Genomic DNA, 13,841 nt, shown 5'->3' on the forward strand with positions numbered 1-13,841 from the left:
ATTTATAGTGTTTGATAACTAGTTTTCTTTAAAGTCCAACATGGGATCAAATGTGAATATTTTCCCTAATAAAGGTAGAAAATAAAATCAGAAGCCCTGAGTTAGGTCCTACCTGGCAGCAATGCTTACACACATCTAAATTCATAAGCCGAAGTCTCAGTCTGGTCTCAGACAGTGTTTCTGCCTTTGTCAGTCACCTTTCCTGTCTTTACATTTAAAATCTACAAACTCAGAACAATGACTTCTTTCAGGCTTAGTCCTTAAATTCCAAGTATAGTCCACACTGTCAGAATAACGTTTGATCAAAAATGTTTATTCCACTGTGAAAACATTCCTGTCACACACACCCAATATTCTTTTTACAAACAGCAAAAATCTGCAGTTTAATGCATGTGAGGATAAAAATCATAAAAGTGACGTAAGCACAAAGTGATTGGCTTTTGCAGTTCATTGAAAAAGAAGAGGAGAGACCTCCGAGCGGTCAGACGTCATGTCTCTCTGACTGATAGGAGCAAACGTCCACAGGCTCCGGCTTTAACGACGATTGTTCAGGCTGCTTCTGAAAGGCATCAGCGGCTGTAGTAGTAGGTAGGAGTTCATGGACTCGCTTTCCCAGAGTTCCTATGCATTCCTCTTTGATATAGGTTTGTTCGTATGAATCGGACTCCAGGTGCTCCAGGCGGTCCGTCTGTCCGTTCATGATCTCATCAGGAGTTTTCATGAACCTTAAAAACAACGCCAGGACTGGTCTGGTTATTCCAGGACATAAAGAGCCTTATCATTGTACTAAAAAGTGTTTTCTAGAAGTTTTACCTGAACAGAAGTCTTTGTCCGGGCTCTTTCCTGATGATGTTCAGTTTGTAGTAGTGTCTCAGTGCTCGCGACATCTTCTCATACGTCATATTGGTCCTGTTCTGTAGAAGTGAAACAGAACAGAAGTTACCACCATCTCTGAGACTGTGAGAGAGTTCACAGGCCGTCAAACGTAGATGTCCTAGGTTATCTGTGTGCTTACCTTATGGTTTCCCCAGAGCCTGGCCAGGCCGTTGGGGTCCATGATGCGGAAGACTTTGCTCTCTGGATCCTCCCAGCGAATGTAGTTCTCGTACCTGCTGTCTGAGAGGAGCTGGTAGACGTAGTCCCACAGCAGCCTGCAGTCTGTGAGGAGACAACAAGGGGGTTATAGTTCCACCCTGTAGAGCTTTAACCTTGAACTCTACAGGACCTGACCTGACCTGCTATCCGACCGATGGGTATTTGTTGCTCCTCTGGTGGAGACACTGGCATGATGACGTGGTTCCTGTAGAGCGCCTCCTCCTCCTGCTGCAGTAGATGCTGCTGCTGTTGCTGCTGGGTCAGAGGTATCTGGTAGTTGTGGCTGTGGACTTTCCCTTCACGCCCGTTCTCCAGCGTGCCCTTCGACAACGGAGCGCTTCTGCTATGCCTGAAGTCCACGGGCCCGCCCCCGCCGCTCCTGCTCGGGCTGAGGAGCAGGGGGTTTATGATGGGGCTAGGCATGAGCTGGATGACACGAGGAGGGCCCGCCTCCTGGCCTCCGGGGCTGCCCGGGCACGGGGCTTCCCGAGGTGTGGAGCAGCGTCCATTGGGGGCGGCGGGGGACACTGACAGAGGGTACATGTCCTCAGGCAGGTGGTGGTTACTGTCCGGCAGCTGGGAGAAGGTCTGCAGAGGGTCCTCCTTAGCTGGGTGGGGATGGTTATGCTCTGGAGGGGAACGCCTGGGGTTTGGATGGTGGGGGGAGCGGGAGCGGTGCCGTAGCTCGATGGTTGGAGGATGCTGGGGGAGGGGCTCTGTACCGCGTGGTGGCCGGCGTACCGTTTCTATGGTTACAAGAGAAGTAGTAATTAATTTCATACAGACAGGACAGAAACATCTAGAAAATCCTTTATACAGTGACTGAAAGTACTGAGGGCCATAGAGTAGGAGTTAGACCATACAACTGTTTGAGTCTAGAGCAGCGTTACTCAACCCTGCTCAACCAAAGAGCCAAACTGTTGACAAATACCTTCTCAAGAGTGGTAAAAAGTGTCAAAAGTGGGTTAAAGTGGCAACAAAAATAAGTTAAAGGTGGCCAAAATAACTAAAGAGTGGCAAAAATAGGTGAGATGTGACAAAGAAAATAATTACAGGAAGGACAATGGTCAAAAAGTGGAAAAAACTGAGCAAAAAGTTACTAAAACAGGCAAGAAGTGTAAAAAGGTGTGAAAATGGGCAAAAAGAAGTAAAGGGTGGCAAAAATGGGAGGGGAAGTAGCAAAAGTTGGCCAAAAAAAAGAGAAAAGTTACAAAAAGCAGGATAAAAATAGCAAAATTGGGCAAAGATTGGCAAGAAGAAGTGGCATATATGGGCTGAAAGCAGTGAAAATGTATTTAAAGTGGCAAAAATGGGGAAAAAGGGTAAAACAATTACAAATAAGGGCAATGGAAATAAATAGACAAAAAAATAAAGGTTGACAATTAAAGCCAGCTGTATAAGTGTGGGAAACAAACAGAATAATGGATCATTTCTGAGGTCAAAGTTTCCCTTTTCTAAGGTTTCTGGGGGAATAATATTTAAAATTAGGATATAAAAGAGCCACATGTGCCTCAAGAGCCATCGTTGAGTACCACTGGTCTAGAGACGATGGTCTATAGTCCGTCTTTACACACAGAGTCCACCAGATGTCACTAGAGTCCTATAGTTATCCTAGAACGTTCACTGGTGTTTTTGAAGAGTTTAAATAAAGGTTTAAATGAAGCTTGAATTCGTCCTGACTCCACCAATCACAGCCTCAAAGGGAGAAATGTGAAGAAGCTCTGCTGAGCTCTGAGCTGGTTTAAGAGAAGCAGCATTTCCTTGCAGAACAGGTTTTTCTTTTCCCTTGTGAAGTGTTGATGTCTGTCGCCGTGCTACACTTCCTCAGATCAGAGCCAGGACTCGGCCTCAGGTATTTCTCTGAAATGGATTATTACTTCCTGGATCACATTATCTGCTTCTGAAGAAAAACAACAACTGCTTCCTTATTCTTTCATTTGCATAAATATTATTCTGCAGTGTTTCTAAGCTCTAGCCACAGTCATATTACACACTGCTCCTAAATACACTTTACACACCGATCAGTTTAATAGAGAAAATGTAGGTGATTTAATTCGACTAGCACTCTCACAGAGCTTCTGTAGTGTCAGTATTGACCTCAGGTGATCAACATGGTGATCAGGGACTACTGATCCTGTATTTTTAAATAAAATCAGACAGTATTGATGACAGCATCCTTGGGTTAGGTCTGTAAACTAGTGTTGTAGAAGCTTTAACAAACCACTGGTGAGAGAATAAAACAGGTCTGAGGCTAGTGTGATGCTTTCTTTATGAGCCTGGTGGTTTGATACAAGGCTAGTAGTGAAATGGTGACTACTAGTCCAGCTGATGTACTCTAGAGCAGGGCAATCAACTCAAGTTTAAAAAGGTCCAGTCAGAGAAAATGTATTAACCCAAAGGTCTGAACATCATAATGTCTAACTTGAGTTAGTGTGATATGTCGATCTGAGTGTGATTTCAGGGACTTGTTGCACTGATAAATATGAAAATTAGTTTTTCTTTAATGCTGTTCATTTTTATCCTGACATGCCAGATGGATGTGTTTCACACATCCATCTGGGAAACCACTCATAGACAACCACTCATAGACAACCACTCATAGACAACCCCTCATAGACAACCACTCATAGACAACCACTCATAGACAACCCCTCATAGACAACCCCTCATAGACAACCACTCATAGACAACCCCTCATAGACAACCACTCATAGACAACCCCTCATAGACAACCCCTCATAGACAACCACTCATAGACAACCACTCATAGACAACCCCTCATAGACAACCCCTCATAGACAACCACTCATAGACAACCACTCATAGACAACCACTCATAGACAACCCCTCATAGACAACCACTCATAGACAACCCCTCATAGACAACCACTCATAGACAACCACTCATAGACAACCCCTCATAGACAACCACTCATAGACAACCCCTCATAGACAACCACTCATAGACAACCCCTCATAGACAACCCCTCATAGACAACCCCTCATAGACAACCCCTCATAGACAACCACTCATAGACAACCACTCATAGACAACCCCTCATAGACAACCCCTCATAGACAACCACTCATAGACAACCCCTTATAGACAGCGTTTGGGAAAGGGCAGAGCCTTTGAAAAAAAACTGAACGTTCTGTCACATCTTTATGGGCCAATCAGAGCAACAAAACACGTGACATCATAGCAGCTATCAAGGAATAAAATCCATAGAGAACTGCACAACACGAACCATGGCGACTATAGACGTCAGTACACCATTTTTATGGTTTTTGAAAAAGAAAAAAAAAAAAAAACAACTCACTGCTGTTCTTTGTTCTTCTTTTAACCAAGAAATGTCGTCAAGTTCTGATTAAACTGGCGCTTTAGCAGCATCCACGCTAATCTCTTCCACCATAACTGCACCGGCCTCTTGCTGCTGCTTCCTTACATCACGACTCTGCCGCCCCTCGTCGCTGATTGGTCCTGTCACTTTCTAACCGGGCCCAAACGGTTCAGACGGGAGCTTTGCAAGATGGATTCACCGGTGAGAAACAGAAACGGGCGAATCCATCTGCTTTGCAGGGTTAGTTGATTTTATTACTCTAAGCATATCAGACACAGCGGCTTGTGCTCACAGAGGGAAGAATGAACATAAATGAGTCTGTCCATTCCAGGTTGAAGGCTTTGTTTTCACTGTCCACTTCTCTTTTTTTTGAAAGCGCCATTCTCTTTGTCTAGAGCTCACCTGTTTCTCCGTCTGTGAATCTCTCCTTGTCTCAGCTCACTCGTCTTTTGGTCTACTCTCTTTGTCTTTCTTTTTCCTTTCCTTTTCTTTTCTCCTCTCTTTCTGTCTTTCTCTGTCTGTCTGAATGCAGCGCTTCAATGTTTACCGCCTGGAATCCAGACGGTTCATTGGCCGAGTAGCGTCACATGAGATGGCTTAACTCACATGCAATTGGTCTGTGCTTTTCCTGATCTGCAAAACCAGTACCATAAATCCTACAATAGTTGTGCTGGTTAAAATAGATACATTTCAAGCTCCCTTTTAATTTAATGATTGTAGGTCCAGGTCCAGGTCTGTATCGGATGGCATCTGGGTCCAGACCCAGACCACGGTCCACCAGTTAGTGACCCTATGAGATGCTATCGCTGCTTTTATATCACCTTTGTTAAAGAGCATGGAGGCAGCAGTCATGAAGCTACAGGGACATCTAGAGGCAGGTGTGTTGAACATAATCATTCCCACAATGCATCGTGATGCAGACGCTCATAATCGATGCAGACAGACACTGCTTGTGTTTCTTCAGTCCTCGTAGTTCTTTCTACCATAAACACTCAAATAACAACCGGATTCCCTTCACACCGGGCATTTCAGCGCTGGTCTGTCTGAAACGGCGCAGCTTTTCTTGTCTTTGCGGTAGTCGACACACGTGGGGCAGATGACTTTACTGGAGCATCAGCACAGACAACTCTGGCTCTTATGGCACGTGTAGAACCATGTGTTCTCATCAGCCATTTAACACTGGAAATAAATGAACTGAGCTCATTATGATTGACTAACATGATCCCAACACAGTCAAACATTAGCTCACAGTGGCCGATGATGATGTTCTAAAGCCACGGTAGAATGATACCACAGGAGGAAACCTGTCTTATTTCCAGCTCAGTCTGAAATCCTTACAGAAGTTCATTCCTCATTAAATCAGACCAGTGAGCGCGACAGAAGAGCAGGGAAGAGATCTGATGAAGCAGTTTCATTTAAATATGTAACACTGTTTATTCAAATGATTTAGAAAACAACTGAACCTGTAGATCAGTGAAAAGGGGAGAAAAACAACTACACCTTCATTTAAACCTCCAGGTATTGAGCCTTTTTCAATATAGCTCTCTAAAAGCAGGTATTATTTTTTCATGCAAACTTTTACTCAGAATAAGAACATTAATATATGAATAGATGTCTGTGTAGAGACATTTATCTTCACAGGATCATCAGGCTGTTTACATGGATTGATTTAAATTACGTGTACACAGCACAGACTAGAGGCAGACAGCTGCACTGCAGTTTAGACCCGTGATCATCGAACCCCCAAATCTTCTCATCTGGCCCCCAGAACATTCTCAGATTCAAAACATTTGCAGAAAAGAAAACAGTTAGAATTTCTGGTTTTAACAGAGCCGAGCATCGAGGGTGGGAGAGCTGGATTGAAACTGGTCAGATTGGTCATTATTATTTTCATTTTTATGCGTCCCCGGCCTTTTGGGCTCCTTAACATGCCCAAAAATGAAAGAAAATCAGCACCAATGTGGGGTCCGAAAAATGTGGGGCTGATGTAGGTTTCAAAGATGGCCCTCAGGAACCGCCTTAATAGCGCCACCTTTTCTGCTTCTACGCCCCAAAAGGACTTAGAGCTAGAGCTATGAAAATTGGTATGCAGATTCGGCTCAGGGAGCTCTACCAAAAAGTCTCCTGGAGCTAATCTCTTACTCCAACAGGAAATTCGCCATTTTGAATAAATCAGCCCAAAATGAGGTGTTTTTGGCCTCTTCCAGGGGTCAAACTTGATCCCCCTAGTCCAAGGGATTTGAGCCAATTGACCTGTACTTTGGCACAGAGTTAGATGAGACACGGATAATGAGAGGATCCTCTGGACATGTTCATAAGTCAAAAGGCGTCGGTGTGGAGAGCCCTCAAATTTGCTTATTTTTTGACAAACAGGAAGTTGTTCATAACTCAGCTCTGCATAGTCCAATTGGGCTCAAACTTCCTGTGTTTATGGAGGGTCCATGCCTGCACACATCCATATGGTCATACTTTCTATAGATCATAGCGCCTCCTAGTGGTGACAGGAAATGTCAGGGTTTATGTTGCAAGCTGCTGTTAAAAGATATCCACTTCAAATTTGTGTCAGGAAGTCCTAAAGAAGTGGATTTATGTCTGTGCAAAAATCTGTGACTTTTCACCAGAGGGTGTGGCCTCGGTGAGGCCTGGATCCAGGATCTAGGTCCAGAGCAGTAATAGAGGAGATCTGAGAACTAAAGCAGGAGGACCGTGGTCCTGACTGACCTTCAAGCTTGAGGTGTTGCACAGCGCTCTCAGGCAGCGAGTAGAAGGAGTTTCCAGGGAAGTATGCAGACGGATAAAACACATGGGGCTTCCTCTGCTTCAGGATGTGCTGCAGCAGCTCATACAGGACATCCCCTGCACAGATACAAAGGTCAAAGGTTAGCCTTCATCTCCTGGTAAAATTTTACAGCTGCATTGAGTTGGAAATGAACACTGTCGTCATCCACAGAATCGTGTTCCCGTCTTTCTGATGCCGCTTCTTCTTTTTGCTTTCCAGGCAGCAGGGAGTTTGAGCAATAATGGAAAAGTCACTGAGAAGGGAGAGCAATGTTAGCAGGACGATTTCAACACTTTACTATATAAGGGTTATTACTACAGAGATGTGGGCTCAAAGGTGTAGACGACTCCCAGAGAGTTTCATTTTATAGAGCAAAAGCATCCCTGACAAGCCTTATTTATCCAACAAATCCTCATTATCACTCTTCTTATCAATGACACAGCAGCAGGAGTTAAAAGAGCTTTCTCCGTGATGAACTTAGCTGTTAAAGTCCAAATATCATAATCCTGGACATGTGAAAGACAAACATAAAATAAAAATGATGCTTTGTCCATCAGACACCAAAACCAACAAAATAAAGTTCCTCACAGGAGCTTTAACGAAGCTACCAGGAAATATTTTTATTCCTGTCATGATCATTCTTACAGTCACACACACATGACCTTAAATATCTGTGTGTACATGTCTATTCATTCTTTTATTTCACGTTGTCCTGTTTCATTTTTGTTTCTGTGTTACAGTCATGGACAAAAATATTGGCTCCCCTGGAATTTTTCCAGAAAATACACTATTTCTCCCAGAAATTGTTGCAATTACAAATGTTTTTGGTATACACATACTGTATTTCCTTTTTGTGCATTGTAACAACACAAAAAATCTGAAGAAAAATGACAAAATTGATATAATTTTACACAAAACCCAAAAAATGGGCCGGACAAAATGATTGTCCCCTTTTTAAAACTGTGGGTAAATCATTTTATTTCAAGCATGTGATGCTCATTTAAGCTCACCTGTGGCAGTAACAGGTGCTGGCAATCTAAAAATCACACCTGAAGCCAGTTAGAATGTCTAAAAGTTGACTCAGCCTTTGTGTTGTGTGTCTGTGTGTGTCACACCAAGCATGGAGGAGAGAAAGAAGAGCCCAGAATTGTCTGAGGACTTAAGAAGCAAAACTGGAAAAATATGAACAATCTCAAGGTTGAAGACCATCTCCAGAGATCTAGAAATTCCTTTGTCTGCTGTGTGTAATATAATCAAGAAGTTTATAACCATGGAGCTGTGGCTAATCTCCCTGGACGAAAAACTGACAAAAGAATGCAACACAGGATAGTTTGAATGGTGGATAAACATCCTCAGTCAACCTCCACACAAATTCAGGCTGTCCTGCAGACTCAGGGTGCAAAAGTGTCAGCTGGGACCATACGTGGTCATCTGAATGAGATGAAGCGCTATGGCAGGAGACCCAGGAGAACCCCACTGCTGACAAAGAGACATAACAAAGCCAGACTGGAGTTTGCAAAAATGTACCTGAGTAAGCCTCAATCCTTCTGGGAGAACATTTAGTGGACAGATGAGACTAAGGTAGAGCTTTTTGGAAAAGCACGTCATTCTACTGTTTACAGAAAACAGAATGAGGCCTACAAAGAAAAAAAGAACACAGTACCTACAGTCAAACATGGTGGAGCTTCAAGGTACCTTTATTATTGTTGTATACCTTTAAAAGTTTAAATTATTACCTTTAAGTTTTTATATACATTAAAAAGTCTAAATCAAGTTACCTTTAATATTTTTATATACATTTAAAAGCTTAAATCAAGTTGCCTTTAATATTTTATATACATTTAAAAGTTTAAATCAAGTTACCTTTAATTTTTTATTTACATTTAAAAGTTTAAATCAAGTTGCCTTTAATATTTTATATACATTTAAAAGTTTAAATCAAGTTGCCTTTAATATTTTATATACATTTAAAAGTTTAAATCAAGTTGCCTTTAATATTTTTATATACATTTAAAAGTTTAAATCAAGTTACCTTTAATATTTTTATATACATTTAAAAGTTCAAATCAAGTTACCTTTAATATTTTATATACATTTAAAAGTTCAAATCAAGTTGCCTTTATTATTTTATATACATTTAAAAGTTTAAATCAAGTTGCCTTTAATATTTTATATACATTTAAAAGTTTAAATCAAGTTGCCTTTAATATTTTATATACATTTAAAAGTTTAAATCAAGTTACCTTTAATATTTTATATACATTTAAAAGTTTAAATCAAGTTACCTTTAATATTTTATATACATTTAAAAGTTTAAATCAAGTTACCTTTAATATTTTATATACATTTAAAAGTTTAAATCACGTTACCTTTAATATTTTATATAAATTTAAAAGTTTAAATCACGTTACTTTAATATTTTATATAAATTTAAAAGTTTAAATCACGTTACTTTAATATTTTATATACATTTAAAAGTTTAAATCACGTTACTTTAATATTTTATATACATTTAAAAGTTTAAATCAAGTTACCTTTAATATTTTATATACATTTAAAAGTTGAAATCAAGTTGCCTTTAATATTTTTATATACATTTAAACGTTTGAATCACGTTACCTTTAATATTTTATATACATTTAAAAGTTTAAATCACGTTACCCTTAATATTTTATATACATTTAAAAGTTTAAATCACGTTACCTTTAATATTTTTATATACATTTAAAAATTTAAATCGAGTTACCTTTAATATTTTATATACATTTAAAAGTTTAAATCACGTTACTTTAATATTTTATATAAATTTAAAAGTTTAAATCAAGTTACCTTTAATATTTTATATACATTTAAAAGTTTAAATCACGTTACTTTAATATTTTATATACATTTAAAAGTTTAAATCACGTTACTTTAATATTTTATATACATTTAAAAGTTTAAATCACGTTACCTTTAATATTTTATATACATTTAAAAGTTTAAATCACGTTACCTTTAATATTTTATATACATTTAAAAGTTCAAATCAAGTTACCTTTAATATTTTATATACATTTAAAAGTTCAAATCAAGTTACCTTTAATATTTTATATACATTTAAAAGTTCAAATCAAGTTACCTTTAATATTTTATATACATTTAAAAGTTCAAATCAAGTTACCTTTAATATTTTATATACATTTAAAAGTTCAAATCAAGTTACCTTTAATATTTTATATACATTTAAAAGTTTAAATCACGTTACCTTTAATATTTTATATACATTTAAAAGTTCAAATCAAGTTACCTCTGATATTTTATATACATTTAAAAGTTCAAATCAAGTTACCTTTAATATTTTTATATACATTTAAAAGTTTAAATCAAGTTGCCTTTATTATTTTATATACATTTAAAAGTTTAAATCACGTTACCTTTAATATTTTATATACATTTAAAAGTTCAAATCAAGTTACCTTTAATATTTTATATACATCTAAAAGTTCAAATCAAGTTACCTTTAATATTTTATATACATTTAAAAGTTCAAATCAAGTTGCCTTTAAAATTTTTATATACATTTAAAAGTTTAAATCAAGTTGCCTTTAATATTTTATATACATTTAAAAGTTCGAATCAAGTTACCTTTAATATTTTATACACATTTAAAAGTTCGATTCAAGTTACCTTTAATATTTTAATATACATTTAAAAGTTCGAATCAAGTTACCTTTAATATTTTTATATACATTTAAAAGTTTAAATCAAGTTACCTTTAATATTTTATATACATTTAAAAGTTCGAATCAAGTTATCTTTAATATTTTTATATACTTTTAAAAGTTCAAATCACGTTACCTTTAATATTTTATATACATTTGAAAGTTCAAATCAAGTTAACTTAAATATTTTATATACATTTAAAAGTTCAAATCAAGTTACCTTTTAATATTTTATATACATTTAAAAGTTTAAATCAAGTTACCTTTAATATTTTTATATACATTTAAAAATTTAAATCAAGTTGCCTTTAATATTTTATATACATTTAAAAGTTTAAATCACGTTACCTTAAATATTTTATATACATTTAAAAGTTCAAATCACGTTACCTTTATTATTTTATATACATTTAAAAGTTCAAATCAAGTTACCTTTAATATTTTATATACATTTACAAGTTTAAATCAAGTTGCCGTTAATATTTTATATACATTTAAAAGTTTAAATCAAGTTACCTTTAATATTTTTATATACATTTAAAAGTTTAAATCAAGTTACCTTTAATATTTTTGTATCCATTTAAAAGTTCAAATCAGGTTGCCTTTATCATTTTATATACATTTAAAAGTTTAAATCAAGTTGCCTTTAATATTTTATATACATTTAAAACTTTAAATCACGTTACCTTTAATATTTGATATACATTTAAAAGTTTAAATCATGTTACCTTTAATATTTAATATACATTTAAAAGTTCAAATCAAGTTACCTTTAATATTTTATATACATTTAAAAGTTTAAATCAAGTTGCCTTTAATATTTTATATACATTTAAAAGTTTAAATCACGTTACCTTTAATATTTTATATACATTTAAAAGTTTAAATCACGTTACCTTTAATATTTTATATACATTTAAAAGTTCAAATCAAGTTACCTTTAATATTTTTATATACATTTAAAAGTTTAAATCAAGTTACCTTTATTATTTTATATACATTTAAAAGTTTAAATCAAGTTGCCTTTAATATTTTATATACATTTAAAAGTTTAAATCACGTTACCTTTAATATTTGATATACATTTAAAAAATTTAAATCAAGTTACCTTTAATATTTTATATACATTTAAAAGTTCAAATCACGTTACCTTTATTATTTTATATACATTTAAAAGTTCAAATCATGTTACCTTTTATATTTTATATACATTTAAAAGTTTAAATCAAGTTACCTTCAATATTTTATATACATTTAAAAGTTTAAATCAAGTTACCTTTAATATTTTATATACATTTAAAAGTTTAAATCAAGTTGCCTTTAATATTTTATATACATTTAAAAGTTTAAATCACGTTACCTTTAATATTTTATATACATTTAAAAGTTTAAATCAAGTTACCTTTAATATTTTATATACATTTAAAAGTTTAAATCAAGTTGCCTTTAATATTTTTATATACATTTAAAAGTTTAAATCACGTTACCTTTATTATTTTATATACATTTAAAAGTTTAAATCAAGTTACCTTTATTATTTTATATACATTTAAAAGTTTAAATCACGTTACCTTTAATATTTTATATACATTTAAAAGTTCAAATCACGTTACCTTTAATATTTTATATACATTTAAAAGTTTAAATCAAGTTGCCTTTAATATTTTATATACATCTAAAAGTTTAAATCACGTTACCTTTAATATTTTATATACATTTAAAGGTTTAAATCACGTTACCTTTATTATTTTATATACATTTAAAAGTTTAAATCAAGTTACCTTTATTATTTTATATACATTTAAAAGTTTAAATCACGTTACCTTTAATATTTTATATACATTTAAAAGTTCAAATCACGTTACCTTTAATATTTTTATATACATTTAAAAGTTTAAATCAAGTTGCCTTTAATATTTTATATACATTTAAAAGTTCGAATCAAGTTACCTTTAATATTTTTATATACATTTAAAAGTTTAAATCAAGTTGCCTTTAATATTTTATATACATTTAAAAGTTCAAATCAAGTTACCTTTAATATTTTTATATACATTTAAAGGTTTAAATCACGTTACCTTTATTATTTTATATACATTTAAAAGTTTAAATCAAGTTACCTTTATTATTTTATATACATTTAAAAGTTCAAATCAAGTTACCTTTAATATTTTATATACATTTAAAAGTTTAAATCAAGTTACCTTTAATATTTTATATACATTTAAAAGTTTAAATCAAGTTGCCTTTAATATTTTATATACATTTAAAAGTTTAAATCAAGTTGCCTTTAATATTTTATATACATTTAAAAGTTCAAATCAAGTTACCTTTAATATTTTATATACATTTAAAAGTTCAAATCAAGTTACCTTTAATATTTTTATATACATTTAAAAGTTTAAATCAAGTTGCCTTTAATATTTTATATACATTTAAAAGTTCAAATCAAGTTACCTTTAATATTTTTATATACATTTAAAAGTTTAAATCAAGTTACCTTTAATATTTTTTGAATACATTTAAAAGTTCAAATCAGGTTGCCTTTATTATTTTATATACATTTAAAAGTTTAAATCAAGTTGCCTTTAATATTTTATATACATTTAAAAGTTTAAATCAAGTTGCCTTTAATATTTTATATACATTTAAAAGTTTAAATCAAGTTACCTTTAATATTTTTATATACATTTAAAAGTTCAAATCAAGTTACCTTTAATATTTTATATACATTTAAAAGTTTAAATCAAGTTGCCTTTAATATTTTATATACATTTAAAAGTTTAAATCACGTTACCTTTAATATTTTATATACATTTAAAAGTTTAAATCACGTTACCTTTAATATTTTTATATCCATTTAAAAGTTCAAATCAAGTTACCTTTAATATTTTATATACATTTAAAAGTTCAAATCAGGTT

The 13,841-nt window shown here is 34.0% G+C and overlaps 1 protein-coding gene across 1 annotated transcript in view; it reads right to left on the minus strand.

Moving 5' to 3' along the window:
• Positions 1 to 309: 309 nt before the first annotated feature.
• LOC121505754 (transcription factor ETV6-like) overlaps positions 310 to 13,841 on the minus strand; it is a 13,887-nt gene continuing 355 nt past the window's right edge. The window contains exons 2-6 of the mRNA XM_041781307.1: positions 7,158 to 7,321; positions 1,236 to 1,841; positions 1,016 to 1,158; positions 814 to 914; positions 310 to 725 (exon numbers count right to left, since the gene is read on the minus strand). Coding sequence (XP_041637241.1) covers positions 482 to 725; positions 814 to 914; positions 1,016 to 1,158; positions 1,236 to 1,841; positions 7,158 to 7,321 — 1,258 coding nt within the window. The 3' untranslated portion in view covers positions 310 to 481. The remainder of the gene's footprint in view (positions 726 to 813; positions 915 to 1,015; positions 1,159 to 1,235; positions 1,842 to 7,157; positions 7,322 to 13,841) is intronic.

The sequence above is a fragment of the Cheilinus undulatus genome, linkage group 23 (assembly GCF_018320785.1).
Source record: "Cheilinus undulatus linkage group 23, ASM1832078v1, whole genome shotgun sequence".
NCBI lineage: Eukaryota > Metazoa > Chordata > Actinopteri > Labriformes > Labridae > Cheilinus > Cheilinus undulatus.